General features: G+C 37.2%; 1 protein-coding gene across 1 annotated transcript in view; it reads right to left on the reverse strand.

The window, feature by feature from the left end:
* eci2 (enoyl-CoA delta isomerase 2) overlaps window positions 1–13,898 on the reverse strand; it is a 100,832-nt gene that overhangs the window by 76,474 nt on the left and 10,460 nt on the right. The window contains exons 2-3 of the mRNA XM_028803946.2: window positions 5,445–5,601; window positions 3,741–3,839 (exon numbers count right to left, since the gene is read on the reverse strand). Coding sequence (XP_028659779.1) covers window positions 3,741–3,839; window positions 5,445–5,601 — 256 coding nt within the window. The remainder of the gene's footprint in view (window positions 1–3,740; window positions 3,840–5,444; window positions 5,602–13,898) is intronic.

The following is a 13,898-nucleotide window of genomic DNA, read 5'->3' on the forward strand; positions in this document are numbered from 1 at the left end:
GCATCTCAAGATATCTTAAAAATACTTCCTGTGCAATTCATTGTATCTCAAGATACTTTTTTCAAGCATAGTTTGTATTTTAGAATATCTAAAATTTACTTAATATCTTTGGCCTCCTGTCACCTATGATCAGTGAAAATTACATCGACAGCAAAGGGTCAACCTATAGGAATATACCGTATATCTTCTAGTAGTGGCCGGCTCTTATTGACTCCCGTTTCCAATAAACGCCAGGTTTGAAGAGATGTAGTGACAAATAGACGCCGGTCTCCAATAGTAGCCGGTCTCGTTTAAGTGCCAATCTCCAATGACCCACCGCCTTTTCCATACACTAATCCTCTTTTCGTACCACCTGGGCTACTGCCCTCCTGCAGTGAATCATAAGGTAAGTACCTTTTCGTGTCAAAAATGTTTTGTCGTCGGATGCTATCGAGGAAGGGAGAAAGTCAAAACGAAATTTCTTTGTGTACATTTTGCCCTTTCGTCTCCACGTCAATCATAACCCCATAGGGAGGGCAGAGGTGGGTGGAAGGGGCGGGAAGAACATGAAAATGCCATCTTCGACACGTTAATCCTCTCCTTTGACCAGGGAAGAAGGGGCTGTATTGTAGCATGACAGACAGACCATGATCACGTGAAAAACTCTGCGCCCTCTTCCTCTGTGACCTGTTAACCTTTACCTCCACTGACACTTTTGCCTTCGGAAGGGTCATGCGGGTGTCTGTTCGTGTCACTGTGTTCTTGTGGGCTCGTGTTTGTAGTGTGAGCGATGGGAAGGAAACGGTCATTTGATTTACCATTCAAACTCCGTGCGGTAACATATGCAAAAGAACATTCAGGCGAAGAAGCTGCACGACATTTTGGGGTGGATCCAAAACATATCTGAGAATGGCGCAAACAGATGACTGATATTGAGAAAACGAAGAATTAGATGAACTGGTGTTAACATGGATTATTGAACAAAGACTGGAAGGTGCGCGTGTCTCCAGGAAAATGACCCGCACGAAAGCGAAGAGGATTTTTGATACGGAGATTGATGATGCTTCAAAAGGAAAAAAAATGTTCATAGCCAGTGCTGGCTGGCTTGACAAATTTATGAAACGCCATCATTTATCGCTCCATCGGAAGACATTGCTGGCGCAGAAGGATCCAGAACAAGTTATTGACAACCTTGTCTCTTTTGTGATGTGGGTTGCCAATCAGCGAACTGCAGATGGAGTTAAGGACGGCGAAATCATTGGAATGGACGAGACATCTACTTGGTTCGACATGCCTGGTTCTACAACAGTCGAACCAACTGGCAGTAGGAGTGTTACAATAAAAACTTCTGGTCACGAGAAATCTCATTTCACTGTCACATTGGCAGCGAAAGCAGATGGCACAAAATTGAAGCCGTTTATTGTATTTCGGGGCGCAAAGCGAGAAGTGGCAAGACTACAGGATATCCAAGAAGCTGTGGTAGCGACCTCAACAAACGGATGGATGAATCAGGAATTAACAATAATCTGGTTGCAGAAAGTTCGCGGTGTTTTCTGTTTGCGGAAGAGACTTCTTGTCTGGGACGCTTACCGCTGTCACATCAGTGAGGAAACGAAACAAGAACTGAAGAAATATAAAATGTCAACGGCAGTTATCCCTGGTGGTTGCACCAAGTACGTCCAACCTGCTGATGTTGTTTGGAACAAGCCCCTGAAAGACAAGCTTCGAGAGCTGTATGACAATTGGATGGCAGGGGAAGAAGATAAGGAGTTTACAGATGGCGGAAATTTGAAAGCGCCGGCACTACGTTTGTTAGTAACGTGGATAATATCAGCTTGGCAAGAAATCACCCCAGAAATAATAAGAAAATCCTTCAAGGATTGTGGAATCATCAATGCATGCGATGGATCTGAGGACAATCTTATCCACTGCTTTAAGGAGGGCCAGCCATGCCATGCTGGGAGTGCGAAACTGATTACTGTGCGACAACAAGCAATGGGAGTACCTGTATTGCCATCACAAGAAGAGGAAGATGAAGAAGAACTCGCAAATAACGAAGCAATCATTACCGATTCAGACGACGAGTAGATGGTAAGTACTGTAGTTTATTGTATTTTATCCAATCTCATGTCGTAATGTATACGTATATGCATGAGTTTGGAGCTTATTGCATTTCCTTACGTTCCGCAGGGGACTTGTCGGGCTGATGAGCGCTTTCGTGCGAAATTCGGACTGGTGCAGGCCAGTGCTAGTGGAATCATTGGCAAAAAAGTTCAGTAGACGTCTACCGTACCCGTTTTTCATGCTTATGGTAATACCGTGTACTGCTGTACTGATAATTTCATTAAATCCTGAAATGTTCATCCGGTGTTGTTGCCTACATTTTGTGGCCGTAAATACGGTACCACATCGCATTTTACTGCCAAATGAACCCCGTTTACCCATCACCATTCCGTCTGCAAGGCGAATAATAGCCGGTCTCCAACAACCGCCGGTCACTTTTAAACGAATAATTTTTTGAATAAATGCCGGGGCTACTATTGGAAGATATACGGTATTCAGCTTGCTGGTCTTTGTCTTGATTCACAAGTAACCAAACCATCATGAAAAGATGCATTTTGAAATAATAGTGTTGGCATTAAAAGAGCCATTCGCAAATTTGGTGTTTGGAAAAAGTCACTTGTTCAATAAAAAGAAGGCAATTTGGAGATAAAACTTAACAGTAATTAAACATAGATGTAACAACATTATTGAACTACTGTACAATAAAATGACATTATATTTCATAATAATTAGAGGATTTTATTTATTATGCTTTTTTCCACAATTTATTGCCACATCAACTGAAAACAGGCTTGCAGCACTGGCATAAAAGACAACTTCACATTCTACAAAAAAACAAGAATATCTTCTAGATAAGAATCTGCTTTGAACAAGGAAAATTAAAAAAATACTTAGGAATAAATGTTTGGGGATTGTATAATTATTTATATAAGAATTAAATTACTAAGGGTAGCTTATTACTTCTTTAGCTAAGGGAAGCTTATTACTTATTTAGCTCAACATCTGGTGATGCTGTGCCCACTGGCCCTTAATGCAGAAATACCACTAAGTAAGAGAGTGAGCAGTAAGGCACGACATATAATGTTAGAAGGGGGGAGGGAACAAGAGTAAACAATATTTAAATTTAGCAACAAAATAGCTAAACTTTTTTTATATTAAAATTCATACAATGTTGCCAAACTGAAAAAAAAAAAAAAAAAAAAAAACGCCTTGCAAACATGTTTTTCTCACCTTCTGCCTGTGTTCAATGATGCTTTTACTACAATTCCTAGACCTTAAAAGAATCGGCAGGAATCCAAGATACAAGCTTTTGCTGCAAGGTTTTTCAGTTTCTAATAAATATAAGATTTGTCTACCTGCTGCCTATCAAAAACTGACTCTGAAGTGATGCTGTGCCCCCAAAACCAAATTATTCTTTATTCACTTAAAAAAAAAGCATATTTTATGTGCGTTATCAATAAGGACAAATGAAGTGGAAACCAGAATTGTGGCTAGTAGAAAAATACTTAATACATATGTATGGAATAGCATGCATAAACAGGACTTTCTTTATAACCTTTATTCAGTTTGCACTGAAATATTTCCACCAACAAGACAGAAACAAAGAAAAATGCCTATAAGTATTTGCTATAAAATTGGTCTTGTGAATCTTGTCAAGTAAATGACACATACAGAATTTAGCACTTTAGTATCCTTACCTGAGGCAATCCACCAAGAGAATTCCAGGCATCCCATTTTGCTTTATTGACAAAGTCAAGCATACCAGGTTTTGGGGCATTACAAGGACCCTGTGTTGCCTGTATGATTTAAAAAAGAAAAATATTATGGATTACAACTGATGAAGATACATTGTGCTGAGGAAAGCACCCAATCTCATTTCCTATTAGGCTATACATGTTTCATAATTAGTGTGGTTAGAACTTTTGTGAATCAGAGAACAAAAAAAAAAAAAAAAATTTTTTCCTTTAAATTTTCAGACACTAACAGATTATTGTACCGCTTACTGTGCTTATAGTACTGTGCTTGGTGCTGCACTGGTAGGAAACTATTTAGGAAGCAATTCTCACTGAAAAAAAGCCTTGTGTGTTGTGCTGAACTTGTGTTCATGTCTGTTTGTGTCGGGTTTGGGGAGCCCTGTAGACCACACTCAATAGTATGGCTGAGCAAACCAGGAGCATAAAGTTGTGAGAAACAATGCTAACCATTACGTTAATCTAGTGTTTTATTCTATTCTGTGTATTATTTCCCATAATATTGAATATCTATTGATTCAGCCATATTTTGAACCTGCTTATTCCAATTCAGGGCTGCAGCTAGTCAGAGTCTGTTCTAACAGCACCACATATAAGGTGAGAACCACTGGTGTACATCACATGTCCATCGAAGATGCTCATTGGCCTGCATGTCTTAGAGATTCAGAAGCAAACCAGACTATCAAGAGAGAACATGCAGTCAAGGGGAGAAAGTGCAAAATCCACACAAACAGTAATTATGCAGGGACTGAAATGGAATCCCAGCTGTAATCAACTATTAACAAACACACCATAATATTTAATAGGCAAATGTAGTTCAGTTTAATTTTTAAGTTACTAAGAATGCAACTAACAATTTAGACCCACTGACCTGTGTCAACGTACTTCATTGTACAGCTGGATTTTTAACTTCCTGACAAGACCACCCCAGGAGGTTTGAGTAGGTGACCACACTTCATCATCATTCACTCTCAACACAGGGACATGTTCTGAATCCACTGCTGCACTCCCTCTATGCTTATGAATGCACTGCTGGACATGACTAACATCATCATTAAGCTTGCTGATGACACAGGCTGAAATGCAGAGTCTGTCACACTGGTTTCAACAATAGTCTACACCTGAATGTCAGCAAGACAAAGGGGTGGATTGTGGACTTTGAGAGAAAATAGCAGAGGCACTACCACCTTCTCATTATTAACAGAGGACCTAAACAGCTCAATACACAGCTTCTGAATCAGTGTTGCATTATGATGGTACCATCAACAAACTTAGACCTATACTTTATAGTGTATGATTTTTCTTTGCTTGACTGCAATACAAGTTATATGAGCTTGCATAATAAATTATTCTAAAAATAAAATATACACTATGAGCCTAGTTTCCCTTAAACATCCTTGCTCGATAAAAAATGCAATTTGACACCTCATATCTTTATTGCTTAAACTAAACTTAGGTAATGAAATATTTTATTACATTTGTTTTTGTAATATTTGGTTTTTCATAACACTTCTTTTGAAAACAAACTACCAAGAAAAAACTAAAAGGAAGTTTATCAACACAAAGATATAAAAAAATAAATAAATGGCACCAACTTCTACAAACACTTGTATACAATGTTCCTTCTTAGGGTTTATATTAAATAAATACCTGTTTAAAAAGTGCATATATCTGAAGTTTAATTTCATTTCCTGGATCTTTCTTTAGCGTCTTCAGTCGTTCCTTTGCAAGATTGAAATCATGTTCAGATGCTCTTTTCATTGTACTGGTAATGTGTAAATGAACAATGGGTAAATTCTTTAAGTGTCTTAAAAAGAAAAAAGAAAAAAAAAATTTAATAGGATTTTCTGCTGAATCTATATCTGAAGTACCATAAAAGTATCAAGCAGGCATGTTTTTAAGATGAAAGTCCAAAAAACAAGGTAAAAACTGTTTATAGACAGATTAGCAGGAGCACAGTGTGATACAGTTTTTCTTTGTATACTATATATACCCTTCAAAAACTAAACAAGAAGAACAAGGCATTATACAAATGAAGTTACACCAGTCCTGCCCATAAAGATAATTTTATTTGCTAATTGTTCCAAAATCTATTCCAGATTCTAACAGGTGTCAAAGTTTTCTTCTATAACAACATGACAAGAGTATTAAAGAGTCTCACGATTATTTGAGTAATGATATGCTTCCTGGTTTCTGCCTTGAATAAACACTCCTCCCTAATTTCCACTTAAATGCTTGACAATGTAGCTCACTTTAAATCAAGACCTACACTAGATCAATTTTATCAGTGTTTTTTCGAGAATTTGGAACACCTGGGTATTGTTCTAACGAAGTGTTTTTTGTTTAAGACTGAAGATGTTTTATTCTCTTAGACTGTTAAGAGTAAGAACTGTCCTTATAACTGGGGATGGACTGGAATCTTACAGAACACTATAACCTGTGCAGGGTGTATTTTCTGTAGTTTAGCGACCCCAACTGTGTCGAGTGTTAATTTAGACTGTAAATTAATTAACAAAAATTTAATTTTCCTTTCAACTACTTCTGAACGTTGCTCAGATGATATACTGTAAATGGTCTCAACGTGCAAACTATTCTCAAAGTTTATTTCCTATATATCAGTGTGGACCACCTTTCTCATTTTAATTATTTACATTAAACTGCATTTTTCTACTATTTTACACTGTCAAAGATTTTTGAATCGTTTTTGGTGCCTCGTCAGTAATTCTTGTTTATCCAACTGGCTGCCATCTATAACACTTTTAAGATTATGTCACATTACATGACTTTCCCAGTGATTTTCAGTTACAGTAATCCCTCACTGTATCGCGCTTCGCCTTTCGCGGCTTCACTCTATCGCGGATTTTATATGTAAGCATATTTAAATATGTATCGCAGATTTTTTGCTGGTTCGTGGATTTCTGCGGACAATGGGTCTTTTAATTTCTTGTACATGCTTCCTCAGTTGGTTTGCCCAGTTGATTTCATACAAGGGACGCTATTGGCAGATGGCTGAAAAGCTACCCAACTTACTTTTCTCTCTCTCTCTTGCGCTGACTTTCTCTGATCCTGACGTAGGGGGATTGAGCAGGGGGGCTGTTCGCACACCTAGACGATACCGACGCTCGTCTAAAAATGCTGAAAGATTATCTTCACGTTGCTACCTTCTGTGCAGCTGCTTCGTGAAGCGACATGCTGCACGGTGCTTCGCATACTTAAAAGCACGTAGGGCACATATTGATTTTCGGTTGTTTGTTTTTCTCTGTCTCTCTCTCTCTCTTTCTCTGCTCCTGACGGAGGGGGTGTGAGCTGCCGCCTTCAACAGCTTTGTGCCGCGGTGCTTCGCATACTTAAAAGCCAAACAGCCCTATTGATTTGTTTGCTTTTCTCTATCTCTCCAACATGCTCTGCTCAGGACACACACTCCTTTGAAGAGGAAGATATGTTTGCATTCTTTTAATTGTGAGACGGAACTGTCATCTCTGTCTTGTCATGGAGCACAGTTTAAACTTTTGAAAAAGAGACAAATGTTTGTTTGCAGTGTTTGAATAACGTTCCTGTCTCTCTACAACCTCCTGTGTTTCTGCGCAAATCTGTGACCCAAGCATGACAATATAAAAATAACCATATAAACATATGGTTTCTACTTCGCGGATTTTCTTATTTCGCAGGTGGCTCTGGAACGCAACCCCCGCGATGGAGGAGGGATTACTGTATAACCTTCATTTACATAATACAGTGGAACCTCGGTTCACGACCATAATTCGTTCCAAAACTCTGGTCTTAACCTGATTTGGTCGTGAACCGAAGTAATTTCCCCCATAGGATTGTATGTAAATACAATTAATCCGTTCCAAACCATACTAACTGTATGTAAATATATATATATTTTTTTTAAGATTTTTAAGCACAAATATAGTTAATCATACCATAGAATATACAGCATAATCTATAATAATAAAAGGCAAAGCCCTCACTGACTGACTGACTGACTGACTGACTGACTCACTCATCACTAATTCTCCAACTTCCCGTGTAGGTGGAAGGCTGAAATTTGGCAGGCTCATTCCTTACAGCTTACTTACAAAAGTTAGGCAGGTTTCATTTCGAAATTCTACGCGTAATGGTCATAACTGGAACATATTTTTTTGTCCATATACTGTAATGGAGGAGGCGGAGTCACGTATCGCGTTATCACGCCTCCTACGTAATCACGTGACCTAAAAATAAGGAAGAGATTTACAGCACGAGTCAAACGCGGGAACGAAGGTAAATGACGTTAATTTTTGACTGTCTTTTAATACTATGTAAGCATACATATTAACACATGTGCAATTAAACGTGTGCATTTACGGGGTGATTTCTCAGGCTTAAAAGCTCGCCTTTTATCAAACGCGGGAACAAAGGTAACAGACGTTGTTCACTGTCTTTTAATACAGTGTAACCATACATATTAACACATGTGCAAATAAACGTGTGCATTTACGGGGTGATTTCTCAGGCTTAAAAGCTCGCCTTTTACTAAAAAGGTAAATGCAAAACTATTTTCAATCATTCTATGATCTGCTTCTCACAACTGAAGGCACCGTGGCTGATGTTACGTCACTTGCTGTCCGACCATAAGCTTTACCTGGTAGATAGCCGGACACTCACTTCACTCCCTTTCGGGAATCGAACCTCTGAGGTTTTCTTTTGTTCTTAATTAAAATTTAAAAACAATACTTCACCGCTGCTAAGCCCCTCTAGCGCTGACGTCTGAGGTTCGATTACCGTAAGCAAGTGCAGTGAGTGTGTAATTACATTCACGGCATTCGTAGTCTGATTCACAATCTGATTGTATGGGTGGTTACTTCCAGGTAACGCTTACACTTGGCCACCAAGTCAGCTCGAAGTGATCACTCGAGTAAAGGCAGCTTCACAAAAAAACTGATCCTTAACAAACTGTTATTAGTATATTTTCCCTCAATTTAAAAACGTTTTATATTCTTTTTAATAAAAATTTAAAAGCGGTACTTCGCCGGTGCGAAGCGCGTGGATTTGACCGACTGACACATACAGACATATTCATGAGTGCAGGTACTTCGGAAAGAAAGCACCGCGTAAACCTAAACTTAAAATTAACTTCATAGACCTACAAAAGGTTGCCATTCATTTGAGGCAAGATTGCTTTTGTTCTGTACAACTATACGTTGCATTCTCAAAAGAGTGTGCTTGCACGGCTTCGGATATAGATATATATATATATATATATATATATATATATATGTGTATATATATATATATATATATATATGTGTATATATATATATATATATATATATATATATATATATATATATATATATATATATATATATATATATATATATATGTCTATATATAAATATGTAAGTTTATAAGTACTGCCTTACTTCTCTTTAAGAAAGGAAGATGTAATGATACTTGATTTAAACGATTCCATGTCTTCCTGGGTTTGCGTAGCTTATTGTCTAAAAAGGAGAAACCCTCATTTATAAAACTTTGCTGCAGATCACTTAGCTTATTGTCAATATCTTTACACGTTTTTTTAAGACTTATTGACTGAAACGTGCTTTCACGAAAAAAGTTAGGGCTTTGCTACAGGATACACCCTCCACAAGTTAAGCAAGTAAAAATAAAATATATATTTCTGTTTTATTTAAACCTTTTCAGTTCGTATGCATAGCCCCATTTGGCTGTTTAATATTTTTTTTTTCTTTCTTCAGTAATATTTAATCTCCTTAAAGAAAAAGAACATATCCATTTTACTTTTTTTCTATCTCTGTAGTAATATTTTACTGTAAAAGAATAACCAGTATTTCAACTTTTTATGTTACTTTATACATTTATTTTACACAATTTTGAAAAATTAATAAAAAAGCTACATATTTTGGCAGCTGCTGCTTTCATTTTCAATGAAATGAAAAAAGCTCTCCAAGAGAAAACGTCAATAAAGAAGAAACAGTTTGCACTATCTAAAAATCAGAAACCCTCATTTATAAAAGTTTGCTGCAGATGACTTAACTGAAAATAAATGAATAGTTCCTATGTGTATAATACATATTTATCTATTTTACTTATGCCTTTATTCCACCAACTTACAACATCTGAGGTACAATTTGTTACATTACTTTTGTTTTTTGCACAACATGCAGGTGAAGTGACTTCCTCAGGGTCACACAGTGGTGTCAGTACCAGGATTTGAACTGACAAGCTCCGGGTTTGCTGAAATATTACTGAAGAAAGAAAAAAAACGAAAACGGGCAAATGGGGCTATGCATACAAATGTCCATCCATCCATTATCCAACCTGCTATATCCTAAATACAGGAGCCACTAAGTAGATATGTATATATACAGTATATATATATATATATATATATATATATATATATATATATATATATATATACAGTTTATATATATATGTGAATGTATGTATGTATATATGTATGTCTATATATATATGTAGATATGTAAATTTGTATATGTATCTATATGTTTATGTGGATGTGTATATGTGTATATACGTATGTATATGTAGATATGTGTATATGTAGATATGTATATATATATCTATATGTATATATATGTTTATGTGTGTGTGTGTGTGTATATTATATATATATATAATATATGTGCATATATATCTATATAATATATATATATATAATATATGTGTATATGTATGTATATATATATGTGACAGCAACACTCATAACAATGACAACACAATTACATTGACAATCATGTTACGTTATTTTTAAAATGTTTCCTTTACTTTTTCATAACCTCTTTAACACACTACTTCTCCGCTGCGAAGCGCGGGTATTTTGCTAGTAGTAAACTAAATGTAAAAACATTGAATAACACTGAGAAAACCTTGAACAACAGAGAAAACTAACACTGCATGAGTTTGCACTATAGCGCTACGAACCCCTCGCTAAAAACCCTTTTTTTTTGTTTTTTAATGAATTTTAAGCACAGGGAAAAAAAATGAACATTTGAAAAATCCGTAATTTAATAAACCACCAAGAAAAGTAACATTGCACGCTACGAACCGATCGCTGTAAACAGAAGTGAAGTGGAGGTTAAAATCCAGTAGAAAAAAATACGAGGTTAAAACAATGCTGGAATCTGTCTCTTTAAAAACAAGCCCTTATGCGGAAAGCCATCCCCCCCCCCCCCCACCCTGTGTGTGTGTGTGTGTCTCTCTCTCGTGTGTGTCTCTCTCTCTCTCGCGCATGTGTCTCTCTCTTGCTCCCTGCACAGGGAGAAACTGAACACGTGCGGAAATCATCGGCGCGCACAAACCGAAAGGGAAACTGGCTTGTTTGTATACAGAGTGTGTGGTCGTGAACAGATGCAAAAATGTTTGGCGAACTTTTTGGTCGTAAACCGATTTGTACGTGTTCCAAGACGTTCGTGAACCGGGGTTCCACTGTATTAGTGAGTCTGAGGCAGACGGCAGCATACTTCCACAAAGCTGGTGACATAATGTAACAACAAACTAGTCAGTGACTCACTCTGATGAAATCAAACGGGTCTTTGGTCGTACAGTATGGGTGGGCTTTGTGTGCATGAGAACTAACAACAAATGAATAATCATTCAGAAGTACAATTACTATAATGCAGCGATGAGGAATAAGGAACACTGTTGCTTTGGACCACACAAACAGAAGAAAAGCTTGTCTGTTTGATGTCTCATGTTTTACGTATCATGGCAGAATAGAAGAAAAATAAAAAAAAGTTAAGAGAGCTCAGCCACAGTATTGGCCCTATTAACCTACTACCTATTATTTGAGAGCATGACTGTATTGAAGTTTGGCACTCTGCCAGTAAATGGGACATAGCCATCAATTTCAGTCATTTAAATTGACATAGTCTGGCAATAATATCCATCCATCCATCCATTTTCCAACCCGCTGAATCCGAACACAGGGTCACGGGGGTCTACTGGAGCCAATCCCAGCCAACACAGGGCACAAGGCAGGAACCAATCCCGGGCAGGGTGCCAACCCACCGCAGGACACACACAAACACACCCACACACCAAGCACACACTAGGGACAATTTAGAATCGCCAATCCACCGAACCTGCATGTCTTTGGACTGTGGGAGGAAACCCACACAGACACGGGGAGAACATGATAACTCCAGGCAGGGAGGACCCGGGAAGCAAACCCGGGTCTCCTAACAGCGAGGCAGCAGCGCTACCACTGCGCCACCGTGCTGCCCGAAATCAAAATAATACAATACAAAATAAATTCAAAACAATGTTTAATGTATGACTTTGTAAGCTTCTTTTCTTTTATGAAAATCTTATTTTATTAACATAAAATATTTCTACTGCAGTAATGTAAGAGGTGTTGCATGTTTATTTAACACATGTAAGGCAGAATGTAACACATGTAAGGAGTGAATGCAGAGGTGGTTCACTACTACAGGTACTTGGGGGCTCACATTAAAGACAGGTTGGACTGGTCTTAGAACACAGAAGAACTATATAAAAATGGGCAGAGCAGGCTCTTTCCTTAGAAGACTGCGCTCCTTTAAATGTGGGAAGTGACAACCTTCACATCTTCTATAACTGGATGATGGTCAGAGTGATTCTCTATGCTGTGGTGTGCTGGGCTGGTAACATCAAGAAAGGCCCACCAAATCAACAACCTAATTAAAGGGCAAGCTCAGTTATAGGATGCACTAAATCTAAATTAAAACAATGCCGCACATCATCTCTCTGGCACACTAACACTGAGTACTTTCAACCAACAAATTATTCAGCAGAAGTGTGTCAAGAGAAACTACTAGGGCCTCTTTATATCAACAGCAATAAGTTTTCATAATATGATACTGTGACCATGACAGCCAAATCAGAACTTTTCATTCTTTTGAATTTTCCTGATTTATAGCCATTCTGGTGTATGTTCAGAGCAATGTGTGTATAATTTATCTATTTATTTGAAGAGTGTCTATAAAAAAACAAAAAAAACAAAAAAGCACAAATCTAATGGCTGAGGAAAACTGCCAGTTTTATGTCACATGCATCCACTTACTGTATATTAACAGAGTAACACTAACAATTAATATAATTAATGACACTTCTATTACTAAATAGCAGCAGTGCATCCAGATGCAACTGTGGTTTTTAAACAGGATTAACACTTCATGCAACAAGGCTACAAAACTAAAGTAATCAGGATTACCGTAATTTTATACATTCATACCAAAATAGCAAAATTTTTTAAAATGTAACCCTGATAGCTTTTCTGCAAAAGAAGTTGCTCAAAAGTGCATTTTATTAGTGAACAGCAGGGATCTCAGACTAGTCCTGGAGGGCAGCAGTGGCTGTAGGTTTTTATTCTAACCCCTTTCTTAATTAGTAACCTATTTTTGTCGCTAATTAACTTCTTTTGAATTAATTTTAATTGACTTGTTTTTACAAGACTTGCACCTCGGAATTTCTTCATCATTCCTCTGAATTACTTCATTTTTTTCCTTAAACAGAAATGAAATGTTAAGTGAGTAAGCCAATAGAAGACCAACTAAGTCTACAACCAATTTCACTCCAACCAGTTGCTTAATTAGGCCCCAAATCTTGATGTTAATTAAACCCATTCTTTAATCCCATGACTTGATGCTGCTCTCATTGTGAAATAGCAGATAGTTTCAAAATTGTTGATTTTTTCTTTACTTTTCTAAGAGCACTGTTGACATGTTCTGGAGACCAGAGCAAATCAACATTCCTGAGACCTCCACCCTTTTTGTATGATGGTCACAGTTTTGTTTCATTTTGTATCTCATTATTGTTTAAATTAAGAAAATAAAGAAAATTATTGGGTCTGAGTCTTCATGAGCACGTCAATTAAAATTAATTCAAAAGAAGTTAATTAGCAGCAAAAACTGGTCACTAATTAAGAAAAGGGTTAGAATGAAAACCTGCAGCCACTGTGGCCCTCCAGGACTGGAGTTTGAGATCTCTTGTGAACACTGAATCGTTTAAACACAACATTTTGCACTATCCTTTGTTCATAACTTCCTCTCATTTCAGAAAGTCCTTAAAAAGTTAACACTGATTAATTTTTTTAGA

This window comes from Erpetoichthys calabaricus, chromosome 6 (genome assembly GCF_900747795.2).
Source record: "Erpetoichthys calabaricus chromosome 6, fErpCal1.3, whole genome shotgun sequence".
Lineage (NCBI taxonomy): Eukaryota > Metazoa > Chordata > Cladistia > Polypteriformes > Polypteridae > Erpetoichthys > Erpetoichthys calabaricus.